Raw genomic sequence first — 23074 nt, 5'->3', positions numbered from 1 at the left:
CTGAAGTGTTTCATCCTGGCTAGTCCTTCACTTCTGTTGGATTAGAAGTGAATGTGTTTGGAATGTGGTCTACAGAGAACAGAAACAAATCCATGTAAACAATTTTGAGAAGAATGGGAGCTAAAAATCCTATTGTTACTAGGATCTCACTCATGAATTACTAGATAGTATTTACTGGCAAGAAGGAGAATGTTGAAGGACTCAACTAAAGGAGTACAGCAATTGTAGTAACTGACAAATCCTCTTTGCAAGCTACTGACTGGGCACACCTTTGCTAAGTTTCAGAATATTGGTCTTCTGGGTTTTTGCTTTTTAAAAGAGGTGTGGGAGCACAATGGAAACAACCATCAGTTTTTGAGCTAGGGAAAATTGGAAATCCTTTCGTATTTTTAAAGGATCATTGCTGCCCTAGATAAATAAACTCAATTCTCCATCTTTATTTTATAGTGTTAATGAATTCAAGGAAGGGAGCATAGCATATCTGTGGCAAACTGTTTTCCACTCAAATCCTGAGTTATTGCTGCATGCTTTAATTTCTTCCCTTTCAGCATCTGAGAACCTTAAAGCCAACATCTGCAATCTTTTTTTTGGATATTTATACTTTTAGATATATAGTACCTTTAAGTAGCAGTATGGGACAAGGCTTTTAAATGTTTTGTCTAATGTTCTATTGTCACCTTTTATGCATTTATCACTTCTAAATCTAACTTTGCACAAGTAACCCATGTAAAAAAAAATGTACATTTTTCAAAAGTTGTAAATAAAAATAACCTTAAAATTTCATAGTCAAGGTATAATTTTATTTTAGCTCTGTAGAAACTTTTTGTATTGGTTTCTTATTGGGATCTCATATGTGCTTATTTCGCCCCCTTAAACATTATGGTAAAAGCAAAAATACTCATTTTGGGAGTGGAAAAACCAAGACATACTTTTGGAGAGAACCTTTTTTTTCTTTTCAGTCCTAAATGGTGATGCTTTTTAAACATTTTAACAGAATATAAAAGTATTAAATAAAACAAAGTTACCTCAGTATGCATTATAGTAAATTAAGGGAATGAAGTTATGAGGGGGAGAGGAGGAGGGAATGAACTAACTTGGGTATTTACCAGCACCCTCAGAGACCAAGATCTAACTTGTTGATCCTGACATTCCACCTCTTTAAAAGCCCTAGCTCAAAAACAACCAACCAAATTATTAGATGGCATTTTAAATCCTGTGTAAAGTTTGGGAGTACAGGTATCCTCAATCATTTTGATTAAACAAAACTGCTTTTTTTCTGAGGAGCAACTCGTCTCATTTTAAAGAGGCAAGGACAATGACTTTGTAAAAACGATCACCTGGGTGGGCGCAGTGGCTCACACCTGTAATCCCAACACTTTGGGAGGCTGAGGTGGGTGGATCACCTGAGGTCAGGAGTTCGAGACCTGCCTAACATGGTGAAACCCCATCTACTAAAAATAAAAAAATTAGCCAGGAATGGTGGTGCATGCTTGTAATCCTAGCTACTAGGGAGGCTGGGGCAGGAGGATCGCTCGAACCTGGGAGGCAGAGGTTGCAGCGAGCCGAGATCATGCCATTGCACTCCAACCTGGGCAACACAGCAAGACCCTGTCTCAAACAAACAAAAAAACAATGATCACCTCTTGGTACTTGTTTGGTTGTGTGGATGGGGCTAAATGAAGTCCTTATGACACATGTATCCCATTCATCCCTTAAGACATGGTACTTGAAGCCTCAGTATGGGGGAGTACAATCTGCACTAATGACCACATTACTTGGATTATTTCACCTAGGAGCAATGTCCTTACATTTGCTTAATATTTTCCCCCAAGTCCATTTCTGCTTCAAAGTAGAAGCACATTAAATTTCTCCATTAGGTGGATTTGTTTTACATTAAGTTTTTCATCCTGCCACATGGCTGAGTGCCTTATATATTGACACTGTTAATCATACCTGAAAAAATTTAAGGCGAGACTCAGAACAGTCAGGTTTAATAACTTTCTTCTTTTGTACACCTAAGAAACACTATTCCCAATCTCTTTCATGGGATAATCTGTTTAAAACCTTACAACAGAGATAACAAGCTGACCTCCCAAAACAACATGTGCGTGATCAAAGGCACCACAAACCATTCATTTGAATATTTTATGCTAATTGCCTCTTTCTACCTTTAACATTTTTAATAAACACCACAATACAATACAGGCTATCTGCACGTATCGATAACAAAGTTAACAAAAACAAATGTGCAAAGTCCCTTTTTCAAATAGCAGTCAGGTTTGAACTTTTCAATTCTGCACCAGCTGATGTGGGGAAGGAGGTATGATGCGGAACCAAAGCTGCAATTAGAATCCTTTATTTAGGACCCATCTCCAGCTTCAGGGGTTACTCATAGCAAAGAGAATGCATTGTATACTACTAAAAAAGAATCCCAACAAAATGCATATTTCCATTCATTTTGCAATCAAAGGGGAGGAAAAAATCCAAAAAGTACATCTATGAGACTCAGTGCTAGATATAAAATGGAAAGCACAGTTCCTCAGTATAAGAAACATTTAAGTAATCCAAATAAAATTTGAAACTGCTTATGTACCTGTGCAGATTTTATAGGAAGGTTACTGGGTTAAGAATGACTACATTTCAAAGAAAGGGAAAATACAGGAACCAACTGAAAGGGGACAAAATGGAACAACAGTGAGCTTGTCAGCAGCTCATTCACGCCAACGCCATTCTCAACATTATTTTATCCTCAAGCAAGTTAGGTGATTTTGCTCTAATTCTGTATCAGTATCACAGATCCTAACAAGTTAGGCAATCTGGCCCTTCAAATCCAGTCACCAAATTTGTATCTACTTGGCACAATTATTTAGGAGCCTTCCTAACTCTAACTACCTTAATATTCTGTTCTGTTGGACTCACCTAGACAAACCAGATTCATATTTAACATTCGCTTACCTTTCCCCACCTTAAAATCATTTGGGGAAGAAGAAAGAAATGTAAAGAGAAGAATCAGTCAAGTTGTCATATCCCTTAATCCCCAAAGGCACTCTTACTCAGAAAAATTGGAGACAGGTTTTTTTTAACTCACAAAGTCAACTATAGCTTCTCAAGATTGGCATGAACCTTGTAAGTTTAAAAAGAAACCTGTAGGCTGGGTGTGGTGGCTCATGCCTGTAATCCCAGCACTTTGGGAGACTGAGGAGGGTACACTGCTTAAGTCCAGGAGCTTGAGACCAGGCTGGTCTGTCTGGCAGAGACCAGAATCCCATCTCTACTAAAAAATACAAAAAATTAGATGGGCCAGTTGGTGCACACCTGTAGTGCCAGCTACTCGGGAGACGGAGGTTGCAGTGAGCTGAGATTGTGCCAGTGCACTCCAGCCTGGGTAACCAGAGTGAGACCCTGTCCCAAAAAAAAAAGAAAAAAAAATTGTGGGAGCCACAGTGGCTCAGGCCAGTTGTCCTGGCACTTGAGGAGTTGAGGCTACACGTTTGAGGCCAGCCTAGGCAACATAAGAACCTCTCATTCATTTAAAAAAAAACTGTAATCATATAAAATCTATAAATATTTTGCTTAGTTCTTTTTGCCCATGTTAATATGAAGTGCCAAAATAAAATAGACACATTTCTCTTCCTACCAACATTAGGAAAGGCTATGCACTGTAGGAAGATGGTTAATGGAAAGCAATGACCACACTGGTTAGTCACCAAAAATGATTAACAGTTACAGAGATCCAGGTGTAAAAGCTAAGAATCTCTTTATATTTTAAAAACAATTTAACTACAGTGGGAAGCTGCTTAATGTAAAATATAAAAAACAGGGCCAGGCATGGTGGCTCATGCCTATAATCCCAGCACTTTGGGAGGCCAAGGTGGGCGTATCACCTGCGGTCAGGAGTTCAAGACCAGCCTGGCCAACATGGTGAAATCCCCATCTCTACTAAAAATGCAAAAACTAGCCAAGTATAGTAGTGAGTGCCTATAATCCCAGCTGCTTGGGAGGCTGACGCTGGAGAATTGCTTGAACCCCAGAGGTGGAGGCTGCAGTGAGCCGAGACTACACCATTGCACTCCAACCTGGGCAACAACAGCAAAACTCCATGTCGAAAAACAAAACAAAAAACAACCAGGGGAAAGGAAATTACTATTTCTTGTTGGCCAATTACATGTCAAGCATGGTGCTAAATATTTTCAGGCATCGTAAACCACCTAATTGTCCCAACATCATTTCATTAGAGGTGTTTAATGATCAATGGTAATATTCACCTGTGCTGTTATGAGGTTATACTTGATTTATCTGAGATACAAAATCACATAAAAGGCAGCAGCCTAATATTTGGCTGAAGCGAGCGTGTTGGTCCACAGGAAAAAAGTGATAGTTGACTGATTCCTATCTGTTAAATCAGTACCTTCATCCACACGTGCTCTGGGTGTTGAAATATTCTGCGCAAACACCACTTCCCTTCTCCAAAGACCCAGTGTTGCTACAAGGCTGCTGCCCGGAAATGAGCACACCACCATTCTCAACTTTGGCTCTTTTTTATTCAGGAAGTATACACTAATTCTTTTTATACATTTTTTTTACATTCCAGAAATAAGCGAAAATAGCAGTTTTAAATATGTTACAAAGTTGGCTTTTCAGGCTTAATAAGCTTTTTGAGAGAGGGACCAGCCAACTGACCTTTGCATCAAAGCACCAATGTGTCTTCAGTCTTTTACCAAGCTCTACCACAGCTGTGGCTGCCTTGGATGTCCTGCACATCCAAACCGTGTGAAAGCTATAATGGAGAGTTGCTGTGAGTCTCTCTGCAAGGCACCAAGAACAAACAATTCAAGCTTCCTTTCTTCAGATTGAACCAAAGTTTTTGAAACTTTCAACTGCTCTCTCAAGTAGTGCTCTCTCAGCGTGAAGACTAGATTTTGTTAAAACCCATATATCACAAGATACAGTAAATCACTTCCAATATTCTGGAAATCACATGGTAGAAGTTATAAATAAATGAACACTAAAATTACTTTAAGAAAGTTTTACATCATTTAGTTGGTAAGGACATTTACATGTACAGCACAATTTACTGTTAAACATTCTATAACTGGCTTCACACAAAGATGAAAATAGATTAATACAAAATGATCTGACATTTTCAGTAAATCTGGAATTAAGATATTGTAGTCAATATCAACTTTACATATTGTTGCAGATTGCTGTGCTATGCCCTTTAAAATGAGAATTTCCTTCTCGGGGTAAAATTCCATTTGGATATGTGTTCTTGCTTGTCAAACTGCTAAAATCTGAGGGACACAGCAATATCAAAGACACAAACAGTAACTGCACAATATCTGCTGGATTAAGCTAATACAAGTGGACAGAATTAATTCTTTAGGTTCCAATATTTAATAAACCACTATATGAAATGAACAAGGTGAGACATCTTAAGATGAATATACTCTGCAACCAGGACATGTAGCATTTTTTAAATTCAAAAATCTGCCTCATTAGGCATTTACAAAATAAATTAGGAAGATCTCAATTTGCTTGAGGCATTGGAAGATCTCAATTGGCTTGAGGCATAGGAAGATCTCAATTTGCCTGAGGCATAACAAGCTCGTAATGGCCCACTTGGCCTTCCTGTTTGAGCTGATCTAGTAGGTCTTCCTTCCGTCTTTTTCTACCTACCACCAGGTACCTATCATGGCCCACCCCATGAGACTTACTCTTAAGACCATACTTCTGGGCAATCTGATGTATTTGCTTCCGTTCGTCATTAGTCAGCTCTCTAGAAAAAGTCAAATCTGTGTGGCTCTCAGAGCGGGCGTAGTTTCTGATGATCTGTTCAATATCTCTCTTGGCAATTTTATTCACCCTCTCTACATCCAGACCAAGCCCCTCCCGCTTATGCTGCTCTTTGACTGAGATAGGCTCCCGTATGCCCTCACCAGATTTACCTAAACCACCACCAGTCCAACCCATCTTTCTCAGCAGCTGATTGCCGATGTTATCTTCTCTGATTTGCTGTTTATAAGCCTCCTCTGCTGAGCGGCCCTGAATTTCATTTCTTGAAATCACATCTTCAACAGTTCCTTTCTTCAAGTTGTTAATGACAGTTGGCTGGGTCTTTTTGAGGGTTTTCACAGCTTCCCCAGCAGCTTCATATTTGACAGTTTTCTTCACCCCAACTGCTTCTGCAATTACTTCGCTCTCTAGAATCACTTTGCATTTCCAGCGGAGGCCTGCCATCCTTTCATAGACATACTCAACTGTCATTCGGTTAAACTGAGCTGTGTCGTTCAGTGTGCACACGGGATTGGAAGAATTCTCGTAAACCACAAGATCCTTTATATCTTTCTTCTTTCCAGATCCTCTGGGTGAAGAGCCTGTATGGCATTGTGAACTTTTGACAGATGGGTAAGTGGGCTGCGTTTTTTGAAGAATTTTCAAAGCCTCGTCGGCAGCTGCATGTTTACTTGTTTTCTTGGTTCCATAACCTTCAGCTAAGCAGTGATCTTGTAAAAACACTCGACAACGCCATGTGCGATTTGGCATCATCTCATATTTGTATTCAACTGACATCTTGTTGAATGAGGCAGAATTGTTAAGGATACCAATTGCATCATTTGCATTTTCTGTAATGACAAAATTGGTCCAGTGTTTGGCGGAAGCATTAAAAATTGGCTGCCCGGAAGCATCTTTACCCAGCACCACCAGGTCCTCTGGTGGTTTCAGAGCTGGAGGAAATTCATAGGAGGGCACGCCAATCTGACACACCACGAGGTCCTCTCCAAACGTATGCTTAAATTTCCGCCGGACAACTCTAACTTCAATACGTTTCTGCAAGAGTTTTACAGCTAGCTCAGTAGCTCGATCCCTGGACCCATTCTTGCTGCCAGCATAACCTGTAGTTAAGTAGATATTTTGGCATCTAACTTCACAAGCATAGCCATCAGTTAGAAGTTTTTTATTTTTGGGGATGTCGGCAGGAGGAATTTCCTTTAAAGGAGCATATATATACTCAGGATTTGTCTTACATGCCTGAATACAACGAGTTAACATGTATGTGTAATTAATTTTATCAGATCCAGAAGTCATCTCTGGATTAGAAAGGTTCTTCCAGATAGTCGCTGTTAATTTTTCAATAAAATACTGCTTCTCAGCTACCACGGACTCGGGAAATGTCTGTGATGGTGAAGGCTCAGGAGTTGACTGAGAGTTTGCCTGCTGTGATGTGCTGCTTGGGGCGGGGTTCCCACTGTCAAAATACATGTTGGCTGTTACAGGCTGGTCTTTTGTGAAAATGAATCCTGATGAATCACAATACTGAGAATTCCCATCTTGTATACTGAAAGAGTCTTGAGTATAATCTTGGTAGATGTCTCTTGGCATGCTGGCAAAATGTGTTTGTTCATTTACCTCTTTTGTTTGAGGGCCATAAGGATCTTCCTGTCTTTCATCTTTTGAACTACTAGCTACAAAATGTACAGGCTCAAAACGAGGTCTCGCATGGAATTTGGAACCGGCTTGCTTTTTAGGAGGATTTTGACCTATAGAATGAGTGAAATTTACAATTCATTAAAATGGGAATATTTCAAAAGAACCAAGCAGGAAAATAGTACCAACCATATTATTTGCAAGCTGCATTGTTGGTACAAGATACTTCCCATTACAAAAACTTCATGTCATTTGGGCAAAGGGACTCAATTATCAATCTAAGATTCCAGCATAAGGAGGGATGCTCCCTATCTTTCCACATGTAAGGGAAGACCTTGGATAGAAAATATACCATTGAGTCAAGTATGCAGGTCACCACCACACATGACTGGTAGATGCTTTTGCATCAAATGAGCTAAAGCACAGGTGAAATACACTCTTCACCTTGTGCTGGAAGGTGAAGTGGACTGGAAGATTGTTCCAGTACAATCTCATACCACCCATGCTGAAAAGCTCACTTAAGGACTACAAATGGAACAGATGGCTCTAATGCAAGAGAGATGATGACCAGAGGCACTTACAAAGCCTTTCTCTTTTGTATCAGAAGTGAGTGACTCTGTGATGGTGCTTTACATAGTTGTGACTAAAACTCAAAGAAAAAGAATTATCAAAAGATTCTAAAGGTTTTCAACTTCAAAACCTCAGTTCTGACCCATTCATCACAAAAGGGTGTTTGCTCTATTTTCTTTCTAGAACAACAGCTGGAAACTAATGATTTAGCGGAGATGCCAAATTTAAAGCTATGGAAGAACTTGGATGAGGCTATACCAGACACTAGAGCTTCTTTCCTATAACACTGCTCAGTAGAAAGCTCATCCATCCTGGACCCATCCAAGAAGATTTAGTGGCTTAGATGCTCAAGTGATCACGAGATAAGATTCTAGTTAGAGGGAGGTTCTATGGCATAAACTTCAAGGATTGTATGATTTCAGTATTCTTAGTTTCAATTCTATTAGCATCCTCAAAAAAGTGTATGTAACTAAAAGCTAAAACTCTTTTACATGTGTGTAAGAACTGTTATCAATGTTGTTTGAAATAATATACCACACTCATATCAATTTTTAAAAGCCATGTTGTTTCTTGAAATCCCACCTTTCAGAAACAAGTATACTCACCATCACATGTTGAGAGGTGGCGTTTTTGACCTTTGGAAGACTTGGGCAGCATCAGATCATATGAAGGCATCTCCCCAATATCAATACCTTCAGCCATCTGGAGAATTTTTTCCATCAAGCGTGGGCTGTACCTATTTAATATAATGTGCAGTTAAAACAGGTAGGGGTATCTTTTTAAAAAATCTCCTAAATAAGCCAGTCTTATAATTGCTCCCACAAGACTTTATCAACAGGGTATTTTGGCTATAAAACCAAATATAAAATATTTACCTATCAAATGAATAATTATGTTACTAATCAGGAATCAAGATTTTTCAGCATAAGACATACAAACTCAAGAAATTTTAGCAAAAATGTCTTTCATTTGAATTGAAAATATCAGTTTAAATTCATGATTTGTTTTGATTGTGGTCTCTATCATTTCTCGTGAAATAGAATGAAGGTCCTTAGAGAAATGGTTGATTCTAAGCGTGTGGCAGGAAGTGTCTAAGGTGAGTCTGAAAAATCTTGTACCTAAAAACAAGGAAACTGTCAAAGATCAAAGGAGTTGTGTCAAATGGACTCAGACGCCAATCCGAATAGACTCCTACTGGCAAAGTGAGCCAACTCAAGTATCAATAACAACAATTATGGCAATGGATTGAATCAAACATGCTGAAAATCCATTAGTTTATAATGATACTTAGAAATTATTATTGGTCACCGTTGGAGGATGAAAGGAGCCATGTCATTATTCTGCAAACAGGTATATATGAAAGGAAGAAAGCAAACATTTATCCTGTATTTTCCTGTGAAAAATGTACTTCAGAGCAACCACAGAGCTGATTAGGAGAATGTCTTTTGGAGAAGCATTCCAGCTAATAAATGAAGGAATCATGAACTACTACTATTCTGTAACCCATAATAAAATAAAAAACCATCATCAGACCAGGCATGGTGGCGCACGCCTGTAATCTCAGCACTTTGGGAGGCCAAGGCGGGTGATCACTTGAGGTCAGGAGTTCGAGACTGGCCAACATGGTGAAACCCCATCTCTACTAAAAATACAAAAATTATGCAGGCGTGGTGGTGGGCACCTGTAATACCAGCTACTTAGGAGGCTAAAGTAGGAGAATTGCTTGAACTTGGGAGGTGGAGGCTGCAGTGAGCTGACATCACACCACTGCATTCCAGCCTGGGTAACAGAGTGGGACATCCTCTCAAAAAAAAAAAAAAAGAAAAGATTATCAATGGCTGCTAAACCTATTAGGCGAAAAGCTAATGGTGGAGAGCTGACAATCAGACCCATGCAAATATTTTCAACTGATTACTGACAAAAGTGCCAAGGTAATTCAACAGAGGAAGGATATCTACAATCTAAAATAAACCTCACACCTTACACAAAACTAACTCAAAACGCATCATAAACCTAAATGTAAAACTATAAAACATTTATTGAAAAAGAAAACAAAGAAAATCTGCAGGATCTAGGGCTAGGCAAACAGTTCTTAGGCTTGACACCAAAAGCATGATCCATAAAGAAACTGGTGATAAAAATGGACCGCATTAAAATTAAAAAGTTTTGGCTGGACACGGTGGCTCACTCCTGTAATCCCAGCACTTCGGGAGGCCAAGGTGGGTAGACCACTTGAGGACAGGAGTGCGAGACCAGCCTGGCCAACATGGCAAAACCCCATCTCTACAAAAATAGAAAAAAAATTAGCTGGGCGTGGTGGTACACACCTGTAGTCCAAGCTACTTGGGAGGCTGAGGCAGGAGAATTGTTCGAACCCAGGAGGCGGAGGCTGCAGTGAGCTGACATTGTGCCACTGTACTCCAGTCTGGGTGAGAGAGCAAGATTTCATCTCAAAAAAAAAAAAAAAAAAAAAACGTAAAAAGTTTTGCTATTTAAACACTGTGAAGAGGACGAAAAGTCAAGCTGCAGACTGGGAGAAAATATTTGTAAACCACACACTTGACAAGTCTAGTATGTGAAACTGAATAGAAAAAAAAAATCAAATTAAAAAATGAAAAAAAGACATGAACAAAATATTTCACCAAAGAGCATAGACAACAGATTGCAAATAAGCACATGAAACAATGTTCATCACTAGCCACCAGAGAAATGCAATTTAAAACCACAATGAGGTATCACTATACACCTATTAGAATGGTCAAAATAAAAAATAGTGACAATACCAAATGCTGATAAAAATGAGGAGAAACTGGATCACTCAGACATTGCTGGTGGGAATGGTATGGTCACTATGGAAAAAGTTTGTTAGTTTCTTATAAAACCAAACATCAGGCCGGGCGCGGTAGCTCACGCCTGTTATCCCAGAACTTTGGGAGGCCGAGGCAGGCGGATCACCTGAGGTCGGGAGTTCAAGGCCAGCCTGACCAACATGGAGAAACTCCATCTCTACTAAAAATACAAAATTAGCCGGGTGTGGTGGTGCATGCCTGTAATCCCAGCTTCTTGGGAGGCTGAGGCAGAAGAATTGCTTTAACCCGGGAGGCAGAGGTTGTGATGAGCCGAGATGGTGCTATTGCACTCTAGCTGGGACAACAAGAGCAAAACTCTGTCTCAAAAACAAAACAAACATACAAAAAAACAAACATCAGTTACCATTTGATCTGGCAATTGCAATTACACTCTTGGACATTTATTCCAGAGAAATGAGAACTTTTGTTCACACAAAAACCTGTACATGAATGTTCATAGCAGCTTTATTTGTAACAGCCCAAAACTACAATCAGCCCAGACGTCCTTCAACAGGTGAATTATTAGATTCTGGTTCATATACAATATGAAACACTACTTGGGACAAAAAGGAACAAACTTTTTTCTTTCTTTGATAAAGAGTCTCGCTCTGTTGCCCAGGCTGGAGTGCACTGATTCGATCTCGGTTTCCTGCAACTTCTGCCTCCTGGATTCAAGTGATTCTCCTGCCTCAGTCTCCTGAGTAGCTGGGACTATAGGCATGCACCACCATGCAGGGCTAATTTTTGTATTTTAAGTACTACAGGGTCTCATCATGTTGGCCAGGCTGGTGTCAAACTCCTGATCTCAGGTGATCTGCCCGCCTCAGCCTCACAAAGTGCTGGGATTACAAGTATGAGCCACCGCACCCGGCCATCTCTTTGTATTATTTCTTATAATTGCATGTGAATCTATAATTATCTCAAGAAAATTTTCAGTTAAAAAAGTTGATGGAGGACTTTATCATCTTATTATCACTAAAAGTGGGACAACCAAACATGTATCCCCCTGATGTGATACAATACGATATACAGGGCACTATCTAGAAAGCATTACGGCTCTCCAAAGAATTGAACCTGAACCTAATCAAGTTCCTGACTCCCAGAAACACGTGCACCACCGCAAGAATGGAACCACCCAACTCCAGAATGAGGGAACAGTATGTGACAGCCCGGTTTCCTCATCAAATAAATACTGTAGAATGAAAATAGGAAGAGGGAATGGTTACAGGTTAAAGGAGACTGATCAATCAAATACATTGTATACTTTGTATCATGAATGAATCAAATGATCTGTAAAAAGACATTTGAGACACATGAAGAAAACTGAACATGAAATAGGTATTGGGTGATTTTTAAGAAATTACTGTTAATTGGACGGGTACGGTGGCTCATGCCTGTAATCCCAGCACTTTGCGAGGCTGACGCAGGCGGATCACCTGAGGTCGGGAGCTCGAGACCAGCCTGACCAACATGAAGAAACCCCATCTCTACTAAAAATACAAAATTAGCCAGGCGTGGTGGCGCATGCCTGTAATCCCAGCTACTCAGGAGGCCGAGGCTGGAGAATTGCTTGAACCTGGGAGGCCGAGGTTGCAGTGAGCCGAGATTGTGCCATTGCACTCCAGCCTGGGCAACAAGAGCAAAAGTCTGTCTCAAAACAAAAACACAAAACAAACAAAAGACATTACCGTTAATTTGTTGAATATGAATAATGGTATGGTGACTATTTTTAAAAATTCTTATCTGATACAGATGTATACTGACAAATGTACAGGTGAAATGATGTCAGGATTTTTAAAAATATACTCCAGACTATCCCCACAAAAAGCTAGGGCAAAATAGATGAAGGAAGAAGGGTAGCACAGCAGACTATTGATGACTGCTGAGTGATGGGTACATGGGGTCCATTAAACTCTTTTCTACTTTGGTGTATTTGAAATTTTAAGACAAAGCTTTAAAATATACAATTTTAAAAATGGCTCCTGGCTGGGCACGGTGGTTCATGCCTGTAATCCCAACACTTTGAGAAGTGGAGGTGGGCAGATCACTTGAAGCCAGGAGTTCAAGACCAGCCTGGGCAACATGGCATAACACCATCATTACAAAAACAAACAAACAACTTAGCCAAGCATGGTCACCCATGCCTGTAGTCCCAGCTACTTGAGAGGCTAAGGTGGGAGGATCACTTCAGCTGGGAAGGTCAAGGCTGCAGTGAGCTGTGATCGCACCACTGCAGTGTGGGTCACAGAGTGAGACCCTGTCTCTTCTTTTTTTTTTTTTTGAGCCGGAATCTTGCTCTGTCTCCCAGGCTGGAGTGCAGTGGCCTGATATCAGCTCACTGCAATCTCCACCTCCTGGGTTCAAGCAAATTCTCCTGCCTCAGCCTCCCGGGTAGCTGGGATTATAGACATGTTCCACCACGCCCAGCTAATTTTTGTATTTTTAGTAGAGGCAGGGTTTCTCCATGTTGGCCAGGCTGGTCTTGAACTCTTGATCTCAGGTAATCCGCCTGCTTTGGCCTCCCAAAGTGCTAGGATTACAGGCATGAGCCACCAAGCCTGGCTGAGATCCTCTTTCTTTAAAAAAAAAAAGAAAAAAAGAAAAATAAAGGCACCTTATGAAGCAGATTGGCTAGTTGATAGAATAACATTTTACTGCAGAGAAACAGGAACATGAGCTCGGGTATAGTGTCTGTTATCACAGTTATCTGCTCTCCCTTCCTATCTTCAGAGCCTTCCCAGCCTAGGTCCAAAAAAGGGATTCCTGGTAGCATTTGGGAAGAAAGTACTGAAAATGAGTAACTATCACGCCTTTACAGGAGTCGGTTCAGAACTAGAAGGAGGGTAACATTTTCCATTTTCAGTAAAACAGTTTCCACACCCATCATGTCTTGTTTAAAACAAAGCAAGAAGTCAAAGCACGGTGGCCTCCCTGACAGATTGCTGGAAGCTGGCTCAGTTGTATCCTGCACTTCCCATTGACAACTGCTGCTGCTAAAGTTAGCACAAATATTTAAATACCAAGACTAATTTTATTTTCATTTACTCTTATCTGAACACCAGAAAGCACAGTCTAAAACACAATATGGCCAGGCACAGTGGCTCACACCTGTAATCCCGGCACTTTGGGAGGCTGAGACGGGCAGATCACCTCAGGTCAGAAGTTCAAGACCAGTTTGGCCAACATGGTGGAACCCCATCTCTACTAAAAATACAAAAATTAGCCGGGCATGGTGGTGGGCGCCTGTAATCCTAGCTACTTGGGAGGCCAAGGCAGGAGAATCGCGTGAACCCAGGAGGCAGAGGTTGCAGTAAACCAAAATTGCACCATTGCACTCCAGGCTGGATGACAAGGGTGAGATTCCATCTCAAATAACAATAATAATAACAACAACAACAAAATTTTAAAAAACCATACATTCTACATATTACTTCCGTTCAAATTTGGGAGTCTAATTTCCAAAGTATGAGATAAAGAGTAGGAAAATGAGATGAGTCTACAAATCTTAAACTGGTAATCCCACACCTGTTATCAAAAGTGGCCATACAACCAGGCAACTCACCCTGAATTCCAGTCAACTTTCTCTAGACCTTCAGTTAGAGCCTGATTCCAAGTACAGTGTACAACCGCAAATGGCATATATGTCTTATGGTATGATGCAGTTAGGGCTCATTCATGCTCACTTTTCTCAGGTTTCTCCCAGCATCAGTAATTATTCTAGCTACTTACTATACTCTATTCATCACATGTGCCACAAAATTCAACTTTACCCATAGGCCATAAAAATAAGTCTTTGTGGTCAGGTGCAGTGGCTCACGCCTGTAATCCTACCACTTTGGGAGGCCGAGGTGGGTGGATCACAAGGTCAGGAGGTCGAGACCATCCTGGCCAACATGGTGAAACCCCATCTCTACTAAAAATACAAAAATTAGCTGGTCGTGGTGGCGTGTGCTTATAATCCCAGCTACTTGGGAGGTTGTGGTATAATTGCTGGAACCCAGGAAGCAGAGGTTGCAGTGAGCCAAGATCATGCCACTGCATTCCAGCCTAGCGACAGAGACTCCGTCTCAAAAAAAAAAAAAGTCTTTGTGTAGGTTGCTGACACAGTTCTACGTCCTTTGCTAGAATGTCATAATACTGAAGAAGACCAAACAGTCTGAACAATAATGAAAAAGACCATATGGTACCTAACAAACATTTGACTATTCAAAGAACAATGTAAATACAAATCTAGAATGTTGAATAAGACAAGGATTCTACAATTATTCAGAGTAGCTATCCAAAGATAAAGAAGTGGTAAAAATGTGTACTTTACACATTTAAAGTAAACCAAGGCATTAAAGCTTTTACTACTCAGTTTTTCCATAGTCTGTTTTTTAATAGTGTGTTTAAAGTAACGCCTTTAACATAGGGAATTTTAGAAAATCCACCAAGAAAAACACCTACATTCCCAACCACTGGCCAGGAGCAGTGGCTCATGCCTGTAATCCTAACACTTTGGGAAACCAAGGCAAGAGGATCACGTCAGCCCAGGAGTTCGAGACCAGCCTGGGCAACATGGCAAGACCCCGTCTCTACCAAAAAAACAAAACAAAACAAAAGCTGGGCACTGTGGCATATGCCTGCAATCCCAGCTACTGGAATCACTTGAGCCCAGGAGGTTGAGGCTACAGTGAGCTGTGATCACAACACTGTACACCCGCCTGGGTGACTGAGTGAGAATCTATCTCAAAAATAATAACTCCAACCAGTGACAACTTCATCAACATGTTGCGGTTTATTTTTTATTCCTTTTTCTGTCTTTCCCATAATTCCCCATCACTATGAGGGCATCTATGTTGATTTGAAATCTGGTGGGGTTTGTTTTTAATTTACTGTATCATATGCCTTTTCTCCACATCATCACCACACGAGTTTTAATGGCTATACAGTATTCATATTATTGAATAAAATGTAAGATATCATTAAGGCAAATCTAATATAGTAATTTTTTAAGATGCATGTGTACTATATATTTTAGTCTGCTAAATTACCCTTTAGATTACAAACGCTTAAAAAGAAAACCACACCAGGTGTGGTGGCTCACGCCTGTAATCCCAGCACTTCGGGAGGCCAAGGTGAGCGGATGACCTGAGGCTAGGAGTTCAAGATCAGCCTAGCCAACATGCTAAAACCCCCTCTCTACTAACAAAAAAAAGGACAAAAATTAGCTAGTCATGGTGGCGTGTGCTTGTAATCCCAGCTACTCAGGAGGCTGAGGTAGGGCAGGAGAATCGCCTGAACCCAGAAGGCAGAGGTTACAGTGAGTCAAGATCACGTGGCTGCACTCCAGCCTGGGTGACAGAGCAAGACTGTCTCAAAAGAAAAAGAAAAAAAAAAAAATTCTTTGAAGTCTTATGGTTCTCAAAAGTAGCTGATACTATACCAAACTTTTGGAAACCAGGATGTGACTCAACTGTCCCAATAGCACATAAAAAGATGATTCTAATGAACAAAACCCATCTGTCTTCTTAAGTTTTACATCTCTGGACACAAAACAGGTACAGATATATGCATACCTATGAATAACATAAGCCACTATAATATACAATGGCAGCTGAAATTTAACAAATATTCAGTAACAGATGCTTACAAAACTTTTTTTTTTTTTTTGAGATGGACTCTCGCTCTATTGCCCAAGCTGAAGTGCAGTGGCATAATCTCAGCTCACTGCAATCCCTGTCTCCTAGGTTCAAGAGATTCTCCCGCCTCAGCCTCCCGAGTAGCTGGGACTACAAGCACTTGCCACCATGCCCAGTAGAGACAGAGTTTCACCATGTCGGCCAGGCTTGTCTCAAACTCCTGACCTCAAGTGATCTACTCACCTTGGCCTCCCAAAGTGCTGGGATTACAGGCATAGGCCACCACACCAGCCTTAAAACTTTAAAAAAATATATTAAACTGTTCTAAGTTCAAATAAAAAAGCTAAGATTTGAAAATTAAGCAAAGATTAAGGTTTCCAAGTATAAAATTGTTTATTCAAAACTATTCATAAGGAAAACTAATTTAAAAAAACAACAACTATTCATGAGATTCGGGCCGGAGCTGGGTGGAATGGCTCCCGCCTGTAATCCGAGCACTTTGGGGGGCCAAGGTGGGTGGATCACCTGAAGTCAGGACCAGCCTGGCCAACATGGTGAAACCCCATCTCTACTAAAAACACAAACAAAATTAGCTAGGTGTGTTGGTACATGCCTGTAATCCCAGCTACTCGGAAGGCGGAGGCAGGAGAATCACTTGAACCCAGGAGTGGAGGTTGCAGTGAGCCAAGATCCCACCATTGCACTTCAGCCTGGGTGACAGAGCAAGGCTGTTTCAAAAGAAAAAAGAAAAGAAAAGGACTCAGGCCAGGCGCAGTGGCTCACTCATATAATCCCAGCACTTTGGGAGGCCAAGGTGAGTGGATCACTTGAGCTCAGGAGTCCGAGATTAGCCTGAGCCACACAGGGAGACTCTGTCTCTATTAAAAAACAATTAATAAGACTCCTGACATCATAAGTGAATAACATACACCCGGATTACTGATAAATCTTTAAAAAGCTCCCACACTCATTTCATTAGCTAGTGATTTATACACTTTCCCTACTATGTGCAGTTTTATAACATCTCAGCCAGCATCTACCTTCCAAATACCAGTCTTGTATTAACCAGGAAGAGACAAATAAGGAAGCAAAGCTAGTTTCATTTTAAGGTATAGTTTCTCTGTTAATTAATGTCTCATCAAAGGTGAATAGTAGGCCAGGATTCCCCTTCTAATTTTATTGATCAACAACCACTGGAAAACTAAATGCCCGAGTTAATCAAACTGATTTATTAAATATGGAGACACTATCTACAATTTTTAAGTAAACATGACAGTTCTTTAGGCATTCATATGTACAATTATTTAAGTGCTGTTGATGTAGTTGGTCAGAAAACTGAACTAATTTTTCACTAGCCACAAGACATATCTTAGAAACTGCTTGCCGAAAAAATTCTTGGTAAGCTGTTTACTTGTACAAAACAGACAAATGAAAAAATGAAGAGAAATAATTTCAGCCATTTGAGCTTTCTGGTTGTCTGAACAACGAAGGGGAAAAATGATTAAAAAACAAACTGGAAGACACTGTTATATTTTATCCTATAAGGCAGTGGTTCTGAGAGTGCTGCTCTCTGGATCAGCAACATCAGTATCACCTGGGAGCTTGTCAAAAAAAAAAAAATTCTGAGGCACCACCTCAGACTTACCGAATCAGAAATCCTGGGGCTGGGACCCAGCAATCTGTGTTTTAACAAGCCTAACAGGTGATTTTGATGCGTATTTAAGTTTGAAAACCCCAGTTAGAGTCAAGAAGATATTCAAATTTGTTCTGTAGAAATTGCCACCACACCAAAAGCAATGAAATATTGTCTGTTTCCCTGCACATCTGAGTTCCTCCTGCCTTGGTCTTATGATGAATGAATTTTCAAAGATTTATTTGACCCAGGAGTTTATTTCAGCCCCAAGTAAAATGGAACACAAAACATTTTGCCAGAGGGAAAAAAGAGCAAGGAATTTCCTTTTTGCTATTGTTCACAACCTGTTCCAGGTGATATATCTTCAGCAACAAATCAACAATTTAAGGCCAGGTGCAATGACTCACTCCTATAATCGCAGCACTTTGGGAAGCCGAGGCGGGAGGATCAGTCGAGCCCAGGGGTTCAAGAACAGCCTGGCCAACATGGCGAAACCCCGTCTCTACCAAAAATACAAAAATTAGCCTGTGGTGGCGCATACCTGCAATCCCAGCTACTCAGGAGGCTGAGACATGAGAACTGCTTGAACCTGGGAGGTGGAGTTTGCAGTGAGCTAAGATTATGCCACTGCATTCCAGTCTGAGCAACAACAAAAAAAATTAACAAGATTAACAACTGAAATTTAGAAAGAGCTATTTCACCACGTATTCTGCAATTCACTTGAGAGAAGAGTATTCTGTCACAGAAAACCAGAACTCTGCCAACATCTACATTAACATCAAGTATTGGAACACAAGTTTTACCCACCTGAAGATGAGAGGTAACATAAAGCCCATCTAAAATGGGAGACTGCACTTGGTCCCTAGCTTCCAAGATTCTTCATTGGCCCTTCCCTTTCTCCTATATGGAAGCTATCAGATACAATGCAAACATTAATTTTCAGTTAAGCTATTTGATAATGTAATGGCAATTCTTGTATTAACTAAACTGACTTAGCTACAATGTAACATGATAACTATAGCATACATATTATTCACAGATGCACCTGTGTGCACACACAACAGCCTGCAATGCTTGAGCCTTTAACACCAACTACTATTGGACTACTTTGTGTTTTTAATGCCCTGATTATGTACAAGGGTGTTGTTCTTGGAATTAAATCCTGAGATATAATTAAATCCTGAGATATAATGATATAATGATATGGCTTATGTCAGTTACTTGCTTTCATTCATGATCCATCCTTCCCAAATATGGCAGCTGTGGCTCAGTGGAAAGAGCATTAGTCTGGGCATCAAAAGACCTGGATCCTAGCCCCAGCTGTGGGACCTTGGACACGTGACTTAACTTCTTGTCCTCCACCGATTTAGCAGTAAAAATGAGACACCACCTAATACCCAAAGGTGTTGTAGGAAATGAGATAATAAATATTTAAAATGTGTTGTACATCATAAAGCTGTATACATCCATTCACTCCACGCACATTTATTGCTAGTATTTAGCAGGCAATCTTCTAGGCACTGAGGATAAAGGTGTAAACAAGAAAGCAAAATCCCTTTCCCCAAGGGAGCTTACATTCTGGTGGGAAGGTAAGATTTATTATTTAAAAAAAGGATGGTTACCCTCCTTACTCATTTAAGTTTTTGTTTTTATTTTATTTTGTGTTAAGGATTCAGATTTCTGACAGCCTTCTGTGATATTATGGAGACTTACGATTATAGGATAAAGGTAACTTTTGAACTCAAGAACAATATTGTTAGGCAAAGGTCAAGCAGATTTATCTGACTTGTTTAATAACTAAGGCTTCCTTGTAACCAGTTCCTCCCACAAAATAATCATTATCTCTGGAGACAGAAATTATGCTAACCTAGAGAAGACAGAAAAATAAATTTCTGTGATGAGAGCAAAGTATATCACACTGGATGCCATGTTCAATCATTAAGAGCAGAAGTAGACAATCCTATTTTTCTACATCTGTTACAGTTACTCCTGGAACTGAATTGGCCAAAACTGACCTGATCATATTCCAGAATTTTTTATCAATCCTGATTTAAAAAAACTGACTATGATTGCAGGAATGTGAAAAGAAGTAGTCTCCCAGTCTATCAAAGGAATGACTAGTCCAGGCCAATTTAAAGATTCTGAAGGACAGAGGTCCAAGTAGCCTATTTGGAAAAAAAAAAAAAAAAAAACTGCGTTGGAACCATACTGCAGTCTCCATCGAATGCAAAGAGCTTTAAAGAGGCCTGTTCAGAACGTCACCAGGTTCTAGGAAAGGGGGGGAAAAACAAACAGACACCCCCACCACCACCACTCTCTCTCACACACACACACCCCGAAAACCTCACTCAGAGCCAAATGCTAATCCTTCTGATCCCATTTAGGGTAAAAAGAGGGCAATCCATTTTTACAGTAGATATATCCATTTCTTTGTTTGAGTCCAGACACATTATGCGCAAATCTACAAGCAAGGCTGACACTGCTGCGGATCAGAGAGCTGATACGTACCACCTCCCCAGGAGAAGACAGTAAGACCCTGCTAGGGGGCTGCAAGTAGAGGAGGGTATTTTATTTAAGGGGGATGGAATAAGAGTGGTCAAGGAGAAGACTAGGATTAGAACAGTGGGGTCCCTTCGCCCTTCCCTCAAAACCCCGACTGTCGAATATATTCTCTGCGGATACCGCATCCTTGGAAGACCCTACGCAGGTCTGAGATACTGCTATTCATCATTTCCCACGTCCTCTAATACCACCACCAACCACAACGACCACCTCTCAATAATTCTCTTCTAGGCGCTGCTTTATCTCCATCCCTGGTCCTGGAGAGGCCGCTCCTGCGATCTCTGCACCCTCCTAGCTGTTATGTCACACCGAGACACCACAGTCGGCCACCCCACCCCCAGGCCAATAGTGATCCCTCTAGTGCCCTCCAGCACCTCCAAATCTCCAGCCTCCAAGCTATCTTCCGCATCCCGCCCCCGTCCCTATCCCAACCACCATCATCGATCCCTCCACCGCCGTCCCTAACCCGATCTCCCATCACCGATTTCTTACTCCCGTCCCTAACGCGACCCCTACACCTTTCTCACCTGCAGCCCAGGAAGACGTGGTTGGTCCAGGCGGCGGAGAGCGCGAGGAGCTGGTCGAGGGCAGCCCCGGGATAGCTGTGCAGGTGCCGACAGATGAAGCTGCGCCGCAGAGCCCACTGCCAGTCACTTTCGTGGCTATAGCGCCACTGCTCCAGCACTGGCTCGGGCGGGGGCGGCGGGAGGGGCGGCAGCGGCGGCGGCGGGAGGGGGGGCAGCGGCGGCGGCGACAGGAAGTCGCCCCCCAACAGCAGACGTCCTCCAGCCATCTTCTCCGCCCCCAAGCAGGGACCCCAGGGACGAAGCCGACTACGGACCGCGAGCTAGGCAGCTAGCAAGCCGGCGGAAACAGGGGGCCGGTGGGAGGGACCGGGTGAGGAGGGGCTCGCCGAGGGGCGAAGATCAACTCTCGGGGGGACTGGAGTGTATGCGTGGGGGGCACCGTTAGGAGGAAATGAGGAGCACGAGCTCGCGTCCCGACACCGGGGTGCAAGCCCGCTGCACGCCTCCAACTCGTGGAGGAACAGAAGGGCTCCCGCTGCACTCAAGCGCGAGCCCGGGAGGCCTAGTCAGGCTTCGCACCTCCACGGATCCGCTGACCCACTCACTGCGCGGAGAGCGAAAAAAGACCCCAGCACGCTCTGCTCCCCTCCTCTAGGCTCTAGCCTACCTACCCGCGTGCCGCCCGGGGTTGTGAGGCCAGTGCGCTTGCGCCGCGGCTGTTCCCTAACTTCCGAATCCCGTCGCAGAATCTCGCGCGACGTACTTTTTTCCCTCCAGTGACGACTACGGGCCTTTGACGCACTACGGTGACTAGCAGAGGGCGGGGACTCCAGAAGGAATTTAGGAAGATTCTTTGAGGTTCGAGAATATGGTTAGAAGGTGCTCTCAGGTGAATGTTGGGAGCCGATGGATCGTCTGACGCTTTTCCTTGGATTTCTAAGCAGCACGACGGTGAGACCCTGTTCCTTGTAAGGGATTTAGGTCTGCCGTGGACTTTACATTCAAAACAAAACAAACTGTCAGCTCCCCGAGGTGCCTTTTCTTCAGAGAGTAGCTTGAAATGCTCTGTGCATCGTGCATCATTAGCTTTGTATAATAACTTACTGCGAAAACGTAGTAAAAATGAAACACTTTGCAAACAAAATCATCCACAGCGCCGCTTAAGTTAGCCACTTTTAAGTCCGTACGACATTCCAATTGCTGAAGAACACACAGTGTGTTTACACAGTTATGATCGCGACTGCAAATAAGTCTCTATTTCATGTCTCAACTTAAGTGCAAAAAGATTACAAGATAAAAAGGGCCCAGATAAGAGTGTACTGTACGGCCGCAAGCCGTTGAATCACTGTAGCCAAAGGTATCACTCCACCCGGAGTCGTCTCCACTCAGTAACGTCATTCCCTATCTGCCAACCTGTGTCACGCAAGCAGTTTATCAATGAATGTCTGTCAGCGGGAATTTTCACAGCACCTACTGTGTGCTCAATACAGCAAGAATACAAAAAAAGAAGGAAAGCAAGTGGGATTTCTCTATTGTGCTGGAATTGACGACAGTCTTGGTCCCACTAGGAGCCGGACCATTGGATGAGGTGGCTTTGACCCGCTACCATCTTTAACTCTCTAATGACGTATTTCTAATTCTGTGACACTTTATGTGTGCGGGTGTATTAGACCAAGAGGAGCAGAAGATAACTGCACTTTTCACACTTCCATGATTTATTTCCATGTCTGTCTTTCTCTATGGTGGGCATTCATGTTTATTGGGGTAACAAACTGTTTTTTGTTTGTTTTTGTTTTTTAAGACGGAGTCTCCCCCTGTTACCCAGGCTGGAGTGCAATGGCCCGATGTCGGCTCACTGCAACCTCCGCCTCCCGGGTTCAAACGATT

The 23074-nt window shown here is 41.8% G+C and overlaps 1 protein-coding gene across 3 annotated transcripts; it reads right to left on the bottom strand.

Moving 5' to 3' along the window:
* Positions 1 to 4522: 4522 nt before the first annotated feature.
* NKRF (NFKB repressing factor) lies at positions 4523 to 21910 on the bottom strand. 3 transcript variants are annotated; one of them, XM_017511244.2, is made up of 3 exons: positions 21188 to 21910; positions 8601 to 8731; positions 4523 to 7538 (listed from the first exon to the last, which is right to left on the bottom strand). In XM_017511244.2, the coding sequence occupies exons 1-3, from the start codon at positions 21451 to 21453 to the stop codon at positions 5581 to 5583; spliced, it is 2355 nt and encodes a 784-aa protein (XP_017366733.1). In that variant the 5' UTR covers positions 21454 to 21910; the 3' UTR covers positions 4523 to 5580. The 3 variants fall into 3 exon arrangements, with proteins under 3 accessions (XP_017366733.1, XP_037588283.1, XP_037588284.1); XM_037732355.1 differs by lacking the exon at positions 21188 to 21910 and adding an exon at positions 18906 to 19226; XM_037732356.1 differs by lacking the exon at positions 21188 to 21910 and adding an exon at positions 18640 to 18659.
* Positions 21911 to 23074: the final 1164 nt, after the last annotated feature.

This window comes from Cebus imitator, unplaced genomic scaffold, assembly GCF_001604975.1.
Source record: "Cebus imitator isolate Cc_AM_T3 unplaced genomic scaffold, Cebus_imitator-1.0 Scaffold445, whole genome shotgun sequence".
Taxonomy (NCBI): Eukaryota; Metazoa; Chordata; class Mammalia; order Primates; family Cebidae; genus Cebus; species Cebus imitator.
Note: the sequence above shows the minus strand (reverse complement) of the source record. Positions and strands in the feature narration are given on the sequence as shown.